Source organism: Heliangelus exortis, chromosome 3 (genome assembly GCF_036169615.1).
Source record: "Heliangelus exortis chromosome 3, bHelExo1.hap1, whole genome shotgun sequence".
Taxonomy (NCBI): Eukaryota; Metazoa; Chordata; class Aves; order Apodiformes; family Trochilidae; genus Heliangelus; species Heliangelus exortis.
Window position 1 is genome coordinate 27,221,282 of NC_092424.1, and position 21,504 is coordinate 27,242,785.

A 21,504-nucleotide genomic window follows, 5' to 3' on the forward strand; every position below is an offset into this window, starting at 1 on the left:
TTATGCAGAGATGCAGAGGTGAGAGGAGGGGCTGAGGGTAGTCACTGGCTGGGACTAGGGATGCCAGAAACCTCACTGTCATTTCTGGTGGGGCTGGGCACCCCTGTATTGTCCTCTCAGCCCCACTTTACCTCTCTCTTTGGCCACTGCCTCTTAGGGCATGAACACTTTGCTCTGCACTATGAGCTGAAGCCTGCAGACAAGGGCATCAGAGGGCTGAAAACAGATGTGATGTAGAGCATTGGGTAGGTTTTGCTTTGTCTGTTATTCCCAAAACATCACTTGGCTGCACATGCTTTTGCTTCCTAGTCCTTCAAGTGGAGGGGTAAAGTGGCCCTGCAGTCACAGCAGACACTGAGCATCAGATAGAAGCCTTGCTGCCTGCCCTCTGCTCCCTGCTTGGTGTCCTCCAAGAAGATGGAGGTGGAGGAGTCTGCAATGGGAGAGGTGTGTCAGGTCTCCAAACACGGTGACAGCATCTCTTGTGTAGGAGGGGGTTTTCTGAGAAGGCCAAGTCACTGCTCTGACTCTGTCTACCTGGTCAGAGATTCATCAAGCTTCCTTTTAGGGGGCAAGGGAAGTGTGTGAAATGTGGCTGGTGCAAACCAGCCCAAGGGATCTCCTCTGGAGAGCTAAGGTAGCCATTTGGCAAACAGCCACTTCCTATTCCAGGTCATCACTTGCTACCTGCTAACTCTGACATTTCTGTTGTAGACACCTCCAGCTTTGCCTCCCACCAGTCCCAAGAGCACAACATATGTCCTGAATTGCCTAGAAGAACAGGCAAGCCTTTCAGAGGACAGAAGATAAAACCTATGTTTGGGTTGAGCTCAGAAATTACTCCAGTGGCTCCTCGCTTTGCCAATCTTATACCTCTGTGGGATGGAATGGTTTGCACGCTCTCCCCAGGATAAGGAAAAGAGAAGAAATGGAAAGAGAAGGCCTGGAGAGAGGAGAAGAAATAGAAAGTTAGGGTTGGAAAATAGTTGACTGCGCCTATTAAATCTATGAAACTCTTCATAGAATCACAGAACAGTTTTGGTTGGAAAAGGCCTTGAGGATCATCAAGTCTAACCATCAACCCAGCACTTCACACTTCCAAGTGTCCACTAAACCATGTCCCTAGGCACCACATCTACGCATCCTGTAAAAGCCTCCAGGGACAGTTAATCACTTCCCTGGGCAGCCAGTTCCAGCTCATGGCAATCCTCTCAGTAAAGACATTTTTTCATATCCAATTATGTCCATATCCAAGAATATCCTATCTAAACCTCCCCTGGCACGACTTTAGGATAGTGAGAAAAACTGATCCTGAAGAGGCTAAGGTTATGTGATACTACAAGCAATAAAATAAATTACTAGATAAGGGTCACTAAAGTTGTACAACTTCCGGTCCAAGGAGTGTTTAGGGGCTCGTTGTTGGGCAGTGTTGCTGTATGAATATCCTCACACACGTGTTCTGCTCTGAGCTTGTGTTCTGGGTCCTTAATAGAAAAAGCCAAGCAGTCAAGAAATGTTTGTGGATTCTTGAAAATATATCATAGATCAGCTCTCAGAAGCTAGGGGGAAGATAACATTGCTATGTCTTGGATATCCTGTCCTCCTTCATGAAAGCACCAAGCATGTATGTTTGACTTACTCTTAAGCTTAAATTTTGACATAGATACAGCAATATTTACAATACAAGTAGAGACCTTAAAAACGTTTTTCAAGTAGATTTGCATTTTACTAGTTTCTCAACATTTTTGCTGGCAGTTGAACAAGTATTTCAGTACACCATTGGCTGAATTTCAGGTTCTTGAATTGTTTGGTCAGCTGAGTCCTTAAAATATTTAGGTTTTTTTATGCTTTGACTGATAAATTCTGATCCTTGTGCCAGAACAAAAGGTATTTTTAAATTTCGTTCCTGTTAAAGAAAAAGGAATGGGGTCTTCAGTCTTCAGTTTGCCTTCTTTTTTAGCTCTGCTATCTTCCTTCTCTCTAAAAGTTAGTGAAGGTAGTGGGTCATAGTCATCCATCCCCTCTGTTTTCCTCAGTGATGTTACCTCTCCATCTTTTAAAGGAGGAGCCTGGGGATGTTGCTGGAAGGGCGTCTATCGGGACCCATAACAACAGGTTCTTAGAAGAGCTGAGATACTGCTCTTAGAGATACTGCTTACTTCTAGATGGCCAGTGCTAGCACAGCTGCTTTGTCATCAAAAGATATTTTGTCTGTATAGCATTATTAGTATATATGCCACCACAAGGCATGATCACTGTCCTTTTGGACCTAGCTGTTACAGAAAAGGATTTATTACTACTCATGTGGAGCTTGCCACTTCCACAGTTGAGCTAACTTTGTCTGTGGACTGCCCTAACTGGTTTTGGTGCACAGTTAATTGTTGCATTGATTTGAACCATCTGTTCCGCATTAAATAGATTGCAGAACATGTGGGTGACGTTCTAAAGTGTATGGATTGTGGGAATATAAACTGCTCCTTGAGTGATGAATGGTGAGGAAATGGTAGCAGTTTGCATTCTTGGGGTATGACTGGATGTCCCAGATCTAGCAGGAGTGCTGTGAGATGATTACTGTCACAATTTGCTTGCAGGTACCTCAGTAACTAATTCTCACAGCACTTCCCTGCTGAAACTGGTTTAGACTGTTAAAAATTTAGTTTATAGAGTAACACTAGAAGAAGGGGTAAAAAGCCACTTCAACAGAGGATGCTTTCATGTTGTCAAAAAAGTAACTTTACCAAATTTTCAGAAATAGACTAAACTTCCACGGTAATATTAGAGCAGGATTCAGCACATGATGAAATTTAAGATTATGTTCATACTTTACCACCTTGCACTTCAGAGGGATGGCACACCTCTCCTATGATGACAACCTGAGACAGTCAGGGTTGTTCAGCCTGAAGAAGAGAAGGCTCTGGGGAGAATTTACAGTAGCTTTCCAGTACCTGAAGGTGCTACAGTACAGCTAGGGAGAGACTTTTTACAAGGGTGTGTAGTGACAGGATGAGAGGGGATGTTTTCAAACTGGAAGAAGGTAGATTTAGATTATTTAAATCAGATATTAGGAAGAAATTCTTTAGTATGAGGGTGGTGAGATGCTGGAAAAGGTTGCCCAGAGATGTTGTGGCTGCCCCCTCCATGAAAGTGTTAAAGGCCAGGTTGGATGGGGCTTTGAGCAACTTGGCCTAGTGGGAGGTGTCCCTGCCCATGGCAGGAGGATTGGAACTAGATGATCTTTAAGGTCCCTTCCAACCAAAACCATTCTGTGGTTCTACAATTCTATGATTCTATGACCTGCTGCCACCATGGATACACCTAATCTAAAGAAAATTCTGTGATTTCAGAAGATATTGCAGCTGATGGCATAAGGCAAGTCCTCCTTTCTTTCACTTCTTAATTTTAAGATCAACTGAGTGACCTGAGCCCTGAAGCACAAGGCTATGTGGTGATCATAGAGAAACAGAAAAAAACGGAGTTCAAGGGATCAGCTATGCTTGCAGCATCGTAAAATTATGTTCTGCTGTTGAGTTGCCTTAACTCCCACTGGAATGACCATACCTTCCTCATTGACTTGTTATACTAAGTGTCAAAATCCCAGACAAAAGGCACTGTAGGTAATTATTAAGTATCTTGTCATTTGAATGTGAAGCAAGTCAAGACCTTCACCTCTTTCTGTTTTATCTATGTTATACTTTGTCTTTATAATACACAGTAGCAACTAACACTGCAACTGGAATTCATATTTCTATGTACTCTTTAAATAACTGAAAATGCAATATGCAACATAACTTCAGTGGTGCTTCTTGAATTTAAGCATTTGGCCTACATAGTTCCTAAGATTTATACCTTGATGCAAATAAAGCATCTTTTTCTAGACCGCAACCATTTGGACATCAGTCACTTTCTTTGTGGGAAATGAGAATGTTTAATTCTGGGAGATATGGAATGTAGGCTAGTCACATATAAAATGAAGATGATGAAGGAACTTCATGTCTTGTAAGACTACTTTCTCCTGCTGTGTAGCTGTCTCTTGTCTATCACAAAGGCCACATCAGTGGAAAGAGGCAACTGCTTTTCCTTAACACTTGTAAAGAGATGTCAGCACAAAGCAGCATTTACAAGTTGTGAACAGAGAAGAGGCTGGCTTTTGCACTTAGCTAGAGCCTACGCTGAGCCAGATCCTTCCCCTAGTTTTGAAGCTGTTGTTCTGCAGTGATCTTTTTTGTTCTGAACTTAATTTTATACATACATTTTTGCAGTTCATAATTAACTGTTGCAAATCACCCTCTGGAAATAGAGATACCAGTCGGAGTTTATAATACTTTTAATAGTTTTACCACCCTACGTGTTGTCATGTCTGGTCTTTGATGATGATGTCATTCTGAAGGATATGAGGGAACAGGGAAGGCAGACCTAATTGGGAAACTAAGATTGGGATTTCTGAGCGAGACTTGCAGGTCAGGAATGAAGAACACTGCTTTGTCCTGGTTTGAATACTTTTTTAACTCTGTGTTAATATCTTCCTGGTTAGAAAGTACAATGGTCTTTTTGTTAGCAGCACTTTTTAGGTTACTATTTTTGGCTGGATTCAGGATTTTAAAAAACCCGCAAAGTGTCTTTTAAACCAACCATATATACTTATGACTCTTAAAAAATTCAGAAATTCTTTTTCTTTCTTGTATACATCCTTGTAAAAATGCACATTCTTCTTTTATCTAAATAATTATTATTACAGTGCATTTATAGTTATACACTAGTCATTTTTCAAAGCAAATGAATGTTTATTTTGCTATGTGGTGTACAATTAAGTGGTTTTTTATTTGTCAACCGTGTGAACTTTCAGTTCCAACTCTACAGAGGCAACTATCCAAACAGAAAAAGACATGCATATCTTCTCAAGTGTACAGCTCACTCTGGCAGCACAGTGGGGAGACCATCGTTGCTGCAGATTTACTTCAGTAGATGTCTTCTTCCTGACAGGATGTTTAACACCTACCCCAGATGGATGAAAGAAACAAAATGCTGAAAGAAAAATTAGTGTCTCGGCTCCGGTTTGAAGCAGAGAAGACAGAGGCATTGCTTATGGCAAAAGGCAAATACACAGTTTGTGAACTAGATGCCAGCAGTGAAAAAAGCAACAGTGAAACAGTGAGAATGTGCATGTTTTTAAATTAGGCTATAAATTAAAATTTCAATTGCAATTAATATCCTCCTAGCTATAGTTCCATTATACTAAACGTCTGGCTTCAAGTTAACTATTAGTAGGGTCTTGAAAATATTTCAATACAGAAGTATGTACATTCCTGAATCCCCTCTAAATCTGGATGTCCCAAAGCCCCAGATTAGATCTTTAGAAATCCAGAGAAGTTGCTAGTAATCCTGGATCATGGTTACCTTGTACGCTCCATATGTCCAAGTCAGCACTTTGCAGCTGCAGTCCCAGCTTGAGCCTGGGTACAGGCAGCTCTCACTGAGCTGCTCATGGTGCCTGCAAAGCAGTCCAAAAAAGGAATGTAAACAGACATGTTGTAGAATATAGGGGCTTGCAGAGACCCTCTGGGAGTTAGCAACAGTGTTAATACTAAAGTAATGTTTGCACAACTTATGTTTGCCAAGGCAGTACTGGGGATAGTGAGATGTTTTGTAAGAGTGAAAAAAGTGATGTTAACCCAACGCATAGGCAGGCATCCTTGGTATGGACAACCTTGGTATACATAGGATAATCCTAGATTTACAGTATTTTTACAAACAGAATCTATGAAATTATGTATTTTTTAATCTGGCTTCTGCCTGGGAAAATATTACATGAATGCATGTGGATGCCATGTTCAATGCCTGTGCAGACATGGGAGGGAGTTTTCCTCCTAGAAACCTGGTAAGGGAAAACTGAGAGGCTGCCTTTTATTGTGAGACATTTTCTTGGAGGAAGTGATTGATATCAAGTAACAATTAAAATATAGGAATTTGGAAAAAAAAGTGGTTTTGCTTAAAACCCAACTACAGTCCTGCCACTGTCGGAGCAATCTCCTTAATTTGTTTAAACCCTCTACCCTCTGTGTCTCCAGAATAAAATGGAGATCTTCACTGTCAATTTGCTCTTACCACATGTGCTACAACAAGAGTTACCCTTCATCACTGAAACTACCTTCTCATAGCAGTAAACTCTAGTTCTGAAATATGACTCAGAGACACAATATTCTGTAAACTGTTTATTCTCATCATTCATACAAGGTAGCAAAGTCCTGTTTTATGATCCTAATTTGAGTAACCAAAATCAGACCCCTACATTTCACATATGTGAATCCATTACTCCCTCTATAAATCCACATAATCTTATTTACAAAATTAATTAATGGGTTTTAATTTAGTTAGTATTTGGCTCAAGCGTCCTGAAAAAGAAGGATTTTTTGTTTTAAATTTGGAATTCCTTTTAGTGTAGGTTAATGGAAACAGGAGAAAGCAATTTTGTAGTATGAAAATACTTGGCATTAATTTTAGTGCCCTGACCACCATTATTTTTTAATGTTTTTCAAGATTCTTTTTATAAGTAAATTTTCATGGACATAAAATGCTCTGTATATTAACTGTTAAAAAACCTGTAACAAAAGCTCATTTAAGATATCCGTTGGTTCAAAATATTTTCCATAGCTATAAAATATTTATCTTCTTTGATTTTTGTTAGATTATGTGACCATTCACTCAATAGTTATTGAAATTAATGTATTTCTCTACCTTTTGTACCTAGTCATCCCAGAAGCAATGCCCTATTCTTCGCACAGCAGTTTACAGAGGAAGCAGAGAAAAGAAACACAAAGCTGCAATAAAAGAGGAAGTCCATGGCTTTGGAAATGTGTATGAGTAATTATATTTCTTTATGATAACTTTTTGTTCTCTGCTACCTAAAATTTGGAATAGCAATGGATGTCTTCTACTGAATTATTTGACTGCTTCTCTGTGAACTCTGTGAAGCCTGGATTGATGCTCCAACATAAACTGTATAAATTTCAGCTATTGCAATAGAGTCTGATCTCACTTATGCCACAAAAAATATGGAGAAGTGAAGTCATTACAAATGGAATATGGTCTAACCTGTGCAAATGTATTCCTGTGTTCCATGTTGCTTTCATCTGTATAAAAGAAGACAAGTGTTAGTATTTTTCAAATTTAATGATGGAATACTATGACTGAGTTAATTGTTTATTGTCTTGAAGTAAAACTAGAGGAGTCTTTGTATTGCCCTTAAGTACTGCATAACCTTTGAAGAGGCATGATAAAGTGAAGGGATGATGCATACTTGCCAAGAATTTAGGGTGCAGAAAAATTGCTGTAGTAGGATCAGTGAATCCCAGGATTCTGTCTCTAACATTAGCAGGAGTAGGGACTAATTAGGGAGACCATGGAAGCCAGCACTTTATCATTCTTCATTGAACAGAGGAATCTGATTTGGGGCTGCTATTTGTGACCTGAGGTTTCACTGGTTCGCTCTCACACATCTCTTTTCAGAAAGTAAATTTCCTCATAGCACAGAACTACCTGCACTGGTTGTACCATCCAATTCAGTACAGCATAGTTCTCCATTCCAGTTTTAGATTTTTTCTGAAAAGTCTCTTAAGGAAGTCTTCTCTGCTCTAACTGTGAGACTGAAAAAAGGGTCCTATAGTATCTCCTAGGCCCAGAAATATCCCTGTGCCTTGGAATTAAGGAGGATCAAGTGTCCGTTCATAGACTCTTATGTAGACTGTAAGAAAAGAACATGTTCATGACTGTCTAAAGAACCTGAAGCTGCACAAGCCTGGGGGACCTAATGGGGTCCACCCACAGGTCCTGAGGGAGCTGGCGGATGAAGCCTTGGTCCATCATATTTGAGAGGTCATGGTGGTCTGGTGAGGTTTCCACTGATTGGAAAAAAGTAACATAGCGCTTAATTTTAAAAAGGGCAAAAAGGAAGTCCTGGGGAACTACAGACCTGTCAGTCTAACCTCTGTGCCCAGCAAGATCATGGAACAGATCCTCCTGGAAAATCTGCTGGGGCAAATAGAAAACAAGGAGGTGATTGGTGACAAATTGATGACTTCACTAAGGGAAAATCATGCCTGACCAATTTGGTGGCCTTCTATGACAAGGTTGCAGAGATGGTGGGTAGGGGCAGAGCAACTGATGTCATCTACCTAGACTTGTGCAAGGCATTTGACACCATCCCCCATGACATCCTGATCTCCAATTTGACAAGACATGGATTTGAAAGATGAACCACTTGGTGGATGGCTGCACCCAGAGAGTTGTGGTCAATGGTTCAGTGTCCAAGTGACAAGTGGTGTTCCAGGGGTCAGTACTGGGACCAGTGCTGTTTAACATCTTTGTTGGAGACATGAACAGTGGGATAGAGTGTATCCTAGCAAGTTTGCTGATGATACCAAACTGGATGGTGTGGTTGACACCTTAAGGGGAAGGGATGTCATCCAGAGGGACCTTGACAGATAGGAGAGGTGGGCCCATGCCAGCCTCATGAAGTTCAGCAAGACCAAGTGCAAGGTCCTGCAACGGGTGACTTGGCACAACCCCAGGCACAAATACAGACTAGGGGGAGGAATGGATGCAGAGCAGTCCTGAGGAAAAGGACTTGGGGTGCTTGTGGACAAGAAGCTCAACATGAGCCACTGCTGTGTGCTCACAGCTCAGAAAGCCAACCACATCCTGGGGGGCATCAAAAGAAGTCTCCTGGCCAGCAGGGAGATGGAGGTGATGCTGCCCCTCTGCTCTGCTCTTGCGAGACTGCACCTGGAATGCTGTGTACAGCTTTGGAGCCCCCAGCACAGGAAAGATACAGACCTGTTGGAGAGGGTCCAGAGAAGGGCCACAGAGATGATCTGAGGGCTGGAGCAGCTCTGCTGCAAAGACAGGCAGAGAGAGTTGGGGCTACTCAGCCTGGGGAAGAGAGGCCTCTGGGAAGACCTTATAGCAGCCTTCCAGTCCATGAAGGGGCCTACAGGAAAGTTGGGGTGGGGCTTTTCACCAGAGAGAGTAGTGATAGGACAAGGGGTAATGGTTTCAAACTGAAAGAGGATACATTTAGGTTAGATTTTAGGAAAAAAAATTCTTCACCATGAGGGCAGTAAGATACTGGAACAGGTTGCCTAGGGAGGTTGTTGATGCCCCCTCCCTGAAAGTGTTGAAGGCCAGGCTGGATGGAGGCCTTTTGCAACCTGGTCTAGTGGGAGGTGTCCCTGCCCATGCAGGCGGGTTGGATTTTGATGATCTGTAAGGTCCCTTTAAATCCTAATCATTCTTATTATTCTATGATTAGTGGGAATATATAAAAATAAAACGTTTACCTAAACTGTACACTTCAGTGTATGCAGAGGATAAGTTGACTGCAAGATGTGCAAGAAGTGGTTGCTTTTTGTCCTGTATTCTTCTTTTGTATTTTAACTGTTGAACATTATATTCCTTATTTCATACAGGCTAATATTGTACACATATTTTTCAGAGCTCTCTAGATTAACCACGAACTACTTTTCCGCACATTTTTAACTTATCTAAGAGATTTCCATATTATTCTATAAATCTAAGACTGAACTTTAAGATAAAAAGTAACAAATCCTGCAGTACAGTATTCTTATGTTTTCTCTGGGAAAGGATTTAATTTTGAAATTTCAACTTATCACCTTCTTTCTGCTTTCATGGTAGACACTGTGCTGTTAGATTACTAATAATGAGAAAAAAAAAACCATTGATTTTTTTAAGTAGTATTTTCTTAATTGTGTTTCTCTGAGTTTGAATGTTGTTTAATCACGAAGCTCTCTCTCATTTGAGGCTAATTATCAGGCTTTACACAATAGCATCAGAAAACAAGAAGTAGGGCTGTAATTTTTATTTTTTTCCCCACCCTCAGTGTTTATTTTATTCATCATTAATAAAGCTTTGCCTCTGTGTCATGGTGCAGCTCTATCTTAATCCTTAATGCAAACCATTATGTATGTTGTATTTTAGTTGACTGTTTTGTTTTGCCTACATGATTGAATCTTCAGGGTCTTTTCCTAATAGAGCATATTGTTCAATTTTAGACTCTCAAGAATGCATAAGGAGGGAAGAGAAGAATCTGTTTGCCAGCCTACTAGTATGTCAGAGCATGAGACAGTGAAGTTACAAAAGAGAGTAACAAAAAGAGAGTCCTTCACGTCAAAGAATGAGAATCTGAAAAAGATGCTTTCCACAGATTCTGCCTACAAAGCCTTTCAGAGTGGATTTCACACATCACCTTCTCCTGAGTATGGTAAAGTACCCACAATGGCAGAAGGTGGAGTACAGCTTTCTTTCCTTGTAATGGTAAAAACTCTTTTCCAAATACTTCTAAATATACAATGTCCTCCACTGCATTTCTAACAAAGAATACCATAAGTCACAAGCATTACAGTTTTTACTTCAAGCATGGTCTGATTTTTTATTTGCCGTTTTTCTACTGAAAATAGCAGTCTTGCTGGGCTCCTAGTATTTTGTGAGATATAGTACTGGCAGTGGGCAGTTGTATCATGAACACTCTTGTCATTCTTTCCAAAGCCTTTATACGGGAATATTCTTTCCCTGGACACTGCAGGGGGTGTGAACAAAACTTTTTTTGTAGGTAGTAAATGCACAAAAAGAGTCCTCCAAAACTTCATAACTTTTAAAAAAACAAAAACAGAAATTTTAATAGTGGACATGTTACACTGACTTTAACTCAGCATATCAACCACAAAGTGCAATGAATATGAATTTATTCTGATTTTAAAAAGTTACAGTTATCCATACTTCTTTTCTGTGCAGATTTATATACTCAAAGCGTCTTTAAGTGAGAACGCTGTGGAATGGGTCTTAAATATACATTTCCCACCAGATGTTAAAAAGAACTAAATACATGATTGTCTTTCCTACTGCCCTCCAGTCAGCCTGGGTTTTTTTGAAGCATGGAGTGAGATAATCTCTCTAAAATTCAAAACCATAATTCGTGAAAGTTGTAGGTATGGTGAAAAGAAAACCTTGGTGGCATTCTGATCACAATTCTGTTTCAAACTAACTTCAGTGAGTCAAAATTCAAACAAGTCTGCAAGCTGGAGTTCATTTAAGTCCATAGATTTTGTACTCTGCCTTTGGTGAAACTTGCAAAAATAATTTTTGGAACAGTTGTGTCCAATAAGTCTTTAGCACATAGAATATTAATACTGTGAAATCATGCCTTGTTAAATAAGGCATTGAACTGTAAGGTAATATGTAGGCAGCAACTGCCCAGACGGTGCCCCCCCCCCGCCTGTGCCCAGCTGGGGCCGGCCCAGGCACGCATGCCCGGGTTCGGGAGGTGTGGTTTCCGGGCAGATTTCCAGAACCGGACGGATCAAAGTTAGCTCCTGATATATCCAAGCCAGCACTAGCTCGACTGACTCCCACGGCGAGACTCATCCCACGCAACATCTGGTGGAGAATGCGAGCATTAATTTCGGTCTAAACCGTCTCCCCGAGCGTTTTGTCCGAAAGTGACCCTTCTCTACAGACCATCCGATACCCCGAAAAATTCGGGTAAGAGAAACTTCTTCTTCTCTTCAACACCGTTATCAGTAAATCTGACGATGGGCTCCTATCTGGGCAAGCCTACCGGCACCACCGTTGCCGATCAGATTACAACCCAGGTGGAAACGCAGGAAAACCTCCGCTACCCGAGTCCCGAAACGGCCTGGGACCTGTGGGGGGAGACGTACAACCTGCTGGCAAGTCTCCACTATAAGGAGGCCAACGGCGACATTATTGGTGCGGACAACACCTGGCGAACCGTTTGCAATCTATTAGCTTGCTTGAAAGCCGAAGTAGAAGTGGCAATGGCCACCACCGCGGCCCCATTACGAAAAACCGAGGTATTTCCCCTGAAGGAAATGCCCACAGTAACCCCCTTGGCACCCCCCTTCGAAGGGGAGGAGCCCGGGACAGTGCCGAGTGTAGCTCCATCGGTGCCGCACCCCGAGGGGGGGGAGCCCGGGACAGTGCCGAGCGCAGCCCCGCCGGCGCCGCCCTCCGAGGGGGGGGAGCCCGGGACAGCGCCGAGCGCAACTCCGTCGGCACCACCCCTGGAGGAAGTCGAAACACCGGAAAATGATGGGGCGGAAACCGCGGCTGGCAGCACCCCCGGCTGCCGCGGAGAGCTACCCCCGATGCCGCCCCCGGCCCCACGGAAGGCTGCGAAGATAAAAGCAGCCCCTAAACTAAAGTGGCTGTACGAGGGAATCCTTAACCCCAAGCTCTTTATGTTTCTACTCCTGCTCCTTGTCTCTGGTCCTCCTGCCATACACTGCTGGGAAAAGCCCAGCTCCATCATCCTGTTGATCACCTCCAGGAGCCTGCAGGCTTCGCAGATGATGCCTTTAACCCTCAGCTTCTGCGGCTTCGTCGTCTTCACCAACCTCTCCCTGCAGACCAGTACCACCGGCTCTGAACAACGAGGCACCACGCAGCTAAGATCTTCGCGTATTTGTCATCTTTTCCCCCGTAAAAAAAAAAAAAAAAAAAAAAAAAAAAGGGGGAAATGTAGGCAGCAACTGCCCAGACGGTGCCCCCCCCCCGCCTGTGCCCAGCTGGGGCCGGCCCAGGCACGCATGCCCGGGTTCGGGAGGTGTGGTTTCCGGGCAGATTTCCAGAACCGGACGGATCAAAGTTAGCTCCTGATATATCCAAGCCAGCACTAGCTCGACTGACTCCCACGGCGAGACTCATCCCACGCAACAGTAATACAGTCTACTGGCTGGGATGTAGTTAACATTCTTCAAAGTTGTCCATAGGGTGCTGGGCTTTATATTTGTGGCTAGAACAGTGGTGATAAAGTACCAATGTTTTGGCTGTTGCTGTGCAGTGCTGACTTCTGGGATGCAGGCTTTCTCTCTTTCACAATGGAAGAAAATGTTCTCTAGTAATAAACAGGACCAAAAAATATTAAAAGTCAAAGTAAACATATTTCTTTTTATCACATGGTATACATGGGAAAAAAATATTACATCTTACCCAACCACGCCACAGTAACTGATGTCACCTGATGATCTGAATACAAGTTTTAAAGTACTGTTTACAAAAAGAAACAGCATCCTGTGTAAATCAGCATAACTATACGAATAATAAAACCATCAGAAGGTACATGGGGAAGCAGACCTTGCAGAAATGTAAGCTCTTTGGAAGGTTAACTGAAATTAGAAAAATACTGTGCACAGCGACCTGCTTTAAATGACTAATAATTTCCTTTGATGTGTCAGTTGCAGATAACATTACAAATATTGAAATGCAAACAGCTGGCTTGGAGCCAAGTTACCGTGATAATACTTGTAAGCAATCAGAAGCTGAAAGATCTTCTGAAAAGCCTTTAAGAATCAGAGTTCATTCTTACGATAAAACAGGTACGTAAGGTGTAGCACTGGAGGGAAAAACTATGCTCTTAGTTACACCTGTTCGGGCTGTATATTTTCTTCAGATTTACAGCAATGTAATGGAATATATACTCAACTGCTACTGTCTTTCCTCATCCCTCTTCTGCCTTTAGAGTAAAAGTACACATGTAGGGGAGAACTGATACAACTGCAAGGAGTGCTGTAATTTTAAGCCTTACAGTATTTAGTAGAATTTACTTTCAGGCAGTATTTAAATACCTATTTTAATGTTGTTTATATTTTACAGTTATCTACAGTAAGTTTTCTTTTAATTAGAACAATTGTAAAGACTGATCACGTTTTCCTACATATCGTCCAAGATTAGACTGGGGGAAAATAGATTTTTAACATTACTTCTCTTTAAAAATATCTGTCACTGAGTCTGAAAGCTGTGGGAGTGATACCACCACAGATATCTGAATTTTTTTTTCCCAAACTTTTTTCTATGCACATTGGAATAGGGATTAAATACACAAGAAAAAAAAAATTTAATGCTTTCCATGACTTCTTAAATTATTATCCACAATGTTATAGAATCTCTTGTTCAGCTGGTGTCTTCTTTTTCTATACAGGACTAGATTTGTCTGATTTCTAAAGGAGTAGTATGTTTCCATGTAAAAAGAAATTTCTTAAAAATAGTAGAAAGAAGTAAAAATATTACTGCTATTCTTTTATTTTCAACATCTTTTTAGCTGAGATTTTGCTCTGCTTTCAGAATCTTTTTTTCATTCTTTCAGTCTTTTTAGCAGCTGAAGAGGTCTTTGGGCCATAATATTTTTTATGCTGAATATTTTGAATTTTTCTGTGTAAATTACATGAAAGGTCAGTGTAAAATAATTTGAAATTTAAATTACTTTGATTTATTTTTATTTTATTTTATAGAGACTTTCTAAGACATGTTTTCATGAATGAATGGCTGGCTTTCTTGTGTAATGAATTTAAAGATTTTATGTCTAAGGGGAAATTTATTTTTTTCTCAATGTACTAGAACCAATTGATGATGATGTTATAATACATATTGTGAGGCTTCGAGGCAAACTTGGCTGGCAGACAAAATTACCATCATGTGAATGGTTACCTAGAGAGGCTGAAGTGGCCAGATTTCAGAAGTCCACACGTGAGGTAATTTTTACTTTCCCTGCTCCACATCCTGTGCAATTACACCATCTAAAAAGTATGTTGGTTATAAATGTTAAATACTTATTTCCTAAAAGCTTTTGCCTCTGAAAAAGGATAGAACCATTCTTAAAATCAACTAACTGCTTAAAGGGAATAAACTATTATAATTCCTACTAATAGGAATTCTATTAAAAAGAAGAATTGGAAGCCAAATTACACACTGCCACAGCAGAGTTCATACCTAGAATTATTCCGGGAGAAGAACAGTGGTGCCTAGAACTATTTATTTCATCTCTGGGTGCAAAACTAAAACTTAGTACTCAGCAATCCCTCCCCATAGCTGAGCTATTTAGCACTAAGTCAAAGTGAGAGTAAATCTGTCCTGACAAAACAGACCAAGGATGAGACCAATATTTGCTGTGGCACCAGGCAGTCTGCTCTTGATGTAGCCAAAAATACACCACTTGTATTCTCTTACTAGTTTGGTGCCTTCAATGACAGACATTACCTGATTTAACTGTAATTCTGCATACACAGATTTTCCTGAACAACAAAAAAAATGATAGGCAACACAGGAAAAAAACCTAAAACCATCTTTCAATGTGAACAATTTTGTGAAGTATGTTGGATGCACAACTAAAACAAAATCTGCATTATATTCTGTCCATTGGGACTTTTTATTCCAGATACAGCTGCAAAAGTTTAACGAAGTTGTCTAAAGTGTAGTTTCCTCCATGACATATTTTAAAAAGAACTGTGTATCACTGGTATTTACAATCTTTAACTGTACAGGTGTTTGTTACTGAAGAGCCTTATGGAGGTTTTTTAATCTTAGCAGTGCTTGCCACTGCTTTTATAGATGGAAAAATACCTAACTACTAAAATATTTCTTCAGGCTTGGATTAAAAAGTTGTAGCATTAATAGGGTTATATGAGACTGTTTTCTCAACGAGAACTTCTAATAGTTAACTAGCTGCTAGCGGAACTGAAAAATAATTATGCAATAATAACAGAACAACTTACTATAGAATTAAGTTGGTACCAAGCCTCTTATCTGAACATTTGAGTACACTTCATTTTTCTTCTCATAGTGAAATATATATAGAACTTGTAATCATTAAAGATAAATTATAAATATACATGTAAATAATCTCTTTTGACAGCAGCTATTGCTAGAAGATACTGGGGAATATATATATTGTCTTCCACGAAACAGGAACAACATTAAAGCTCCCTACAACCCGTATGATTTACAAGTTGTCTCTGTGAATACAGCGATGCAAAACCAAGAGTATTGGACTGTTACAGCTTCATTCGTGTCTAAGGTAGAAGTATAGCACACAGAACAACATGAACCCAGTGATTTCCACAGAAAGAACATTTTGCATTTAATTTATTACCATGTTGTATTCCTATCATAATTAAATCGCCTTCTTTGCTTAAGAGATTACTGGTCCCTCCCAAAGACAAGTCCTCTGTGGGCTTTGAGACGAACAGAGCTCATCCTTTTGCTTGGGCATGTATTAAGTCTTGAATCATGGTATGCAGTCTGAACCTCAGTGTACTACCTGTGTCAGAAGATGGGTAATTCACAACTTAGCACCTTACTAACCTGCTAACTATCTGCATTTCTGAGCAGAGTAATGCACAGCAGGGAGCACACTCACATCCTCTATCTTATCTCAGACATGGGCATGCCCTCTGCTGGTAGCTGTGCATGGAAGTTGGTGATGTTCATGACTTACCTTTGCTCTTCCCCTTCTTTTACCCTTGGCATTGCAAATAGGTAAACTCTTTGTGACTTATTGATTAGTCTCTGTTTAGTCTACATAGCACTTTCTTTAAAAAGTTAAAGACCAATGTTTATTATTGCACTTGAAATCACATCTCATGAATGGTGTAAGTCTATGTAAGGCTGCTGACTGGCTCTAGGCCACCCTCTTCATTGCACTGCTGTGTCATGGCCAGTACATTGGATCATCTCACTAACTTAGCTGAAATCAATGAGAATACTTCATATGTGCATTTATCTGCTTGCCATGTAAATTCAGTTCAGCTACTCCATCTCGACAGCAGCATGGAGTACTGATGCTCATAAAAGAAACACTACAAAAATACCTTTTAAGAATATGAGCACCACATTGCATGATGTTTCATCAGTTCTTAAACGTCTTTGTCAACAACTCAACTTTGAAGCTCTTTTCCAATTTAGCATCAGTAAATTTTAGAACTAGTATGACACTAAATTTGCATGTAAGAAATTATAATTCCATAATTTACATAACTGGATTGTTGGTAAACTTTTTGTTGTGTGTATGAGATACAGGATTTGAATGTCAGAAAAGTACAGATATATCTTACAAAGTAATGAAATTACTGTTGTTAAAATGGGGAAAATGTATTTTTTTCCAGTAGAGGTACTAGGCTTTTATGAAACAAAACTGAAATAAAAGAATAAATGCTGGGAACCTAAGCAGGAAAAATAGGCTGCAACCTTGTTTGTTTGTTTCAGAATGCTTGCTGTAGTACACGATTTGAAGTACAGCCTTGACTTAAATAGAAAGTGATTTGTTCTTAAACATCTGTAATAAAAGATCTACTGCTTACTCTGGCTAAACCAAAGAACAATCATTCAAAACAATTAATTAGTGCTCAGCAGCCAGTCTTCTGTCTCTTATGATGCTAAAAAAGATAACAAAAAGTTCAACGAAAGTACATCTGCCAGATGACACTTCACTGCAGTCTTGTCAGTTAGACCCAAGTCATAATTTGAAAAGGAATTATGCTCATTTACAGTTAATAATGAAACTTTGCCACCACTGATGTCATCAGTATTCACGCCTTCTGTCCTTGATAATATTCAGTAACTCTTGTCAAATTCTTTTTGAAAAGGAGCTCTATATTTTTCCTTAATTTTTTTCCCCCTAGTTTTCTGCAAGGCATAAATCAGGAGAAATGGAAGCAACACCTGTGCCACAATGGCTGCATGAAAGACAGATGTTTTATAGGTTACTCAATTTGAGGTTTTTTTCCAATTTCAGGTAAGGAAATAAAAAAAATTAGTTAACCGAAGTTAACCAATTACAGTACTAATTTTCAATATATTTGTATGATAAAATGCCAACTTAATACTGTACTAATTCCTGCACAGGCATTTTCAAGAATTGCAGTACTCAAAATCTTTAATCTGTCTAAATCAGTAATGGAAGTAACAATTCTGTTTTCTCTTTTTTTTATTTCTTCTTGTTTATTTTCTTAACCTTAGAAAAATAAGAATATTATCTAGTTATATCTTTCTATGCACTAAATTTTAGGAAGCAAGTTAATTCTTCTATTGTTTCTGCTTCACATTATATAGAATGTGTGAAATAGCTAATGCCACTCACCTTGTACTGAACGCATTCAAGCAAACTACGTAGAGTAAAATGGAGGAAAGTATTTAGTGGCTTGCTGTCGTGGAAACATCAGAAAAACACGATATATGAATTTTAATGTCACACTTAGCCTAATATTAAAAATGCATCCTATATACATTTGTCTCGATATTTTACTTTTATTACTATTTTAGTGAGAGATAGATATTTATGGTTTATTTTTCACTTTTACCTAGAGGTTATTGCTGGAAGTTATTCCATTTTGGTACTTTGACCCTGTGTTTCATGTTGGATTTGTGCGCTCATCGGTCATCACCATGATGACATCACAAAGTTCACACATATTACAATTTATGTTTGACAGTGCCACATTCCACATATAAAAATTAGCCAAAGTAAGAATGATTTTATTTCATTATATTGCTCCTCAAAATTATGATCATGTTTGTTATTACTAAATATGTGTGTATATGTGTCAATTAAAAAATCAAAGATTGCTGTGATGGGAATATTTAGAAGACAGATCAGCCAGTTTTAAACTTTTAAACAAAGCTTTAGTAGGCTGACATTCTTGAACCAAGCACTTTATGCTTATGCTTAGCTCACATCCACTACCAGTCCATATCATTCCAGAGTCAGTTAATCCTTCACAACCTCAGCCTGTAAGTATGCAGTACCTCAGAGATGATACAGTGGGTCTGGCAATGTTCTTAAATGCCTTGGTTCCTGAGGCTGAGGATATCATCACCTCTTCTCCTTGACAAACCAAACTGAGGATCCTACTGGTTCATAAACATATTGTGTTTACACTGTTTAGAGACTAGGCCTCTGCCTTTCATCTAGGTGTTGCAAAAACTTAATGGATGTTTTCCCAGGCTGCAGCAAGTGCCTTCTGCTATAGCTTGCATTTTTTTTGTTTGTTTGTTTCTTTCTTTGAGTTTCCTTAGCTAGCTTCTGCTTATTTTCTTAAAGCAAAAGCAATGTTTATTCAGCAAACAATGGGGGTTGTGTGATATCAGTGGTCAGTAACTGACCATCAGAGAGGTATGGGCTCTGGGACCCTATTGCCAAGGTAATACGGGATAAATTACATTTATCCCATGCTTAACCTGCATCCCAACAAGAAACACCCGAGGTCCAGTTTACACAGGAAGCTCCCAGAAGTTCATAACAAGCCCGATCAGTCAGGACTGGGGCTGGGTGCAGTTAAAATAAGGCATGGTTAGCTTAAACCTTCTAGTTTATTACTTGCCTTGGCAATACTATTTTTACTGGGTACAAAAATATTAATATAGTTATGGTACATTAAGGATGCTTATGCTTGGGTTTAAAACAAGCTAATATTAATGTTTGGTTAGTGTAATTTTGTCTTTTATGGGTACAACAGGCCTCTGCTTTAGTTACATTCCACTGTAATGAAGAGGTGCACAGATGAAGAGGTGTGGGGGCAACGCTTAGGAGCAGATTTAGAAAGTGGAAATTGGCCATAATAGATCTGCATCTGTCTCCAAAAAGCTTAAGTGCTGTTAATGAGCTGTAGTGACAGTGGGTGTGAGAGTCTGTTAAATTTACACCCATAAATATTTATGTTGCTTCTAGAATGAAGAAATGCTTTCAGGTCTGGAAATTCAATGTAAGAAGCAAGAGGAACAAGACCGAGTCAGTTTTAATGTAGGTTATTCAAGCAAAAACAAAATAAAGAATACTTCATCTCCTGCTATGCACTTCAGCAATTTGTATCTTATTTTCCTTGGTTACTTTATAAATCAGCAAAGAACATTATACAAATGCCACATTACCTGTTGATAACAGCATGGAAAAATTAATCTAATAATTTTTTTTATGGTACTTTTATCTTGCTGTGAAGGAATTCGGAATTTTTATTTGGAGAAACCTGAGCTTCAATTTGATGTCTGTCTGGTGCTAAGCACAGTGGGGTTCTGCTTTATGGCTAGAGATTTTTGCTGTGAATGGGATGAAAATAATAATAAATAGAGCATTATATTGTAAAGTGAGAGTGATTACACCAAATCCAGGCTGAATGAGAAGCTGGAATTCAGTCTGTACATTAAGGTGAGTAAACAAAATCTCATTATGCTTCATCTGTTCTCCTTATGGGTGTCCATTATTGGCATGTAAATAATATTTGTATTATGCAGATCTGATGCTGAACAAGACATTGTTAGTTATTCACAAGAGATTTTCCCCCCTTTTATGGAAATGTTTTCTGTAGTTAGATTATTCTTACAGTTTTTAATTAGCCTTTGTGCTAGGAAAACACTTTTTTCTGGGGTTTCTATGAAAATTATTAGCTTTGTGCTGAGAGCATATTTCGCTTGTAACTAGGGGTAAGGAACTAGGAAAATTTGATGGTCTTTTTCTTCCATTTGAGCAGACAAGTGCAAAAGACAAACTTGTTCTTTGTCTCTCTAATTTTAGCTACCAATATAGGAAAGGTATGCAAGTAAACATGTTTTAAACTGCATAAAATCTGAAACTTAATAATATATGTATTACATCATTAAAAATAATACATGATGAAGTTATACATCCTGAAAAAAAGTATAATGTTTTGTCTTTGGTTGGCATTAGTCAGAGACACGTTCATTAAGTCACATATTAATACAAAAGAGACATAGAGCGCTTTCCTTATAAGCAGTTTTTTTGCAGGTAGCAGGTTCATCAAAATTCACTTGAGGCACTTAAAATGACCTAACTATATAATATTTTTACTATGTTTTGTCAAGATCAGATTTGTCTTTTGAAATGTTTTTATGTCCTGAAATCTGACCACAGAACTTGAGTTTAAGATTTTATGCACCTGCAGAAGAGACACCCTCCTTTTGAATATCCCAGTGCTATCAGTATAAAATTCAGTGCTATATAAAATGAAGTAACATCTGTCCTGAAAAGTTAACATTATAATAGCAAAATATGAGGGATAACTCAATATTTTGAGCAATACTGAGAAAGTTGGTATCATAAAGCAAAGAACCCTTAAGGAGGCTTTGAAAAGTGGTTGTGCATAATAACAGGCTGAATAAATGTGAGAAAATACAATTTTGTGCCCTTTACAGCAGTTTGCCCTTTTGATAATGCTATTTCTCACAGCTGCAGCAGTTTAGAGTGTGTTTCAGTAATTGCTTGAGATTGAGTTGCTTAGTCTGTCACCATTTGAACAGGAGGAACTAAAGGAGGGGGGTTTCAGACTCTGAGAGGGGTGGAACACAAAGAGAGGGATCAATGCCCTCTCATTGCCTGCCATACTGAAATCCAACAGCCTGTCCCTTTTTCCTCTCACCTCCTGCTGCCTGTGCTGCTGTTCGTTACCACCAGCTCGCCATATATATATATATATGTATATATTTGTATTCTTTGTTACCTTACCCTTTATGTTATTACCTTTCCCTTGTGTTATAAAATCTGCACCCAATTGTTTTCAGTTTCCAACTTACAGTCTCCAGTCTTTATTCCCCTTTTATCTTCCCTTTTGGGGGGGAGGAAAAGGGGACAGAGAGAAATTCTGTCATTAGTTTTGTGGCCCACCCAAACTGCTAAACCACGACACTCCCTCA

General features: G+C 39.4%; 1 protein-coding gene across 2 annotated transcripts; it reads left to right on the top strand.

Moving 5' to 3' along the window:
* Positions 1-3,279: 3,279 nt before the first annotated feature.
* Positions 3,280-19,658, top strand: DNAH14 (dynein axonemal heavy chain 14). 2 transcript variants are annotated; one of them, XM_071739756.1, is made up of 9 exons: positions 3,280-3,614; positions 4,981-5,148; positions 6,746-6,858; positions 10,065-10,297; positions 13,266-13,406; positions 14,425-14,558; positions 15,719-15,880; positions 17,484-17,596; positions 19,529-19,658. In XM_071739756.1, the coding sequence occupies exons 2-9, from the start codon at positions 5,002-5,004 to the stop codon at positions 19,602-19,604; spliced, it is 1,119 nt and encodes a 372-aa protein (XP_071595857.1). In that variant the 5' UTR covers positions 3,280-3,614; positions 4,981-5,001; the 3' UTR covers positions 19,605-19,658. The 2 variants fall into 2 exon arrangements, with proteins under 2 accessions (XP_071595857.1, XP_071595858.1); XM_071739757.1 differs by lacking the exon at positions 15,719-15,880 and having other exon boundaries at positions 3,283-3,614.
* Positions 19,659-21,504: the final 1,846 nt, after the last annotated feature.

Bases quoted from the DNA above. Each gene is read 5' to 3' on its own strand.
- DNAH14 (XM_071739756.1), top strand. From the start codon at position 5,002: ATGGATGAAAGAAACAAAATGCTGAAAGAAAAATTAGTGTCTCGGCTC. The intron at 10,298-13,265 runs GTGGAGTACAGC...TTGATGTGTCAG, and splicing joins AGTACCCACAATGGCAGAAG to TTGCAGATAACATTACAAAT. The intron at 13,407-14,424 runs GTACGTAAGGTG...TCAATGTACTAG, and splicing joins TCATTCTTACGATAAAACAG to AACCAATTGATGATGATGTT.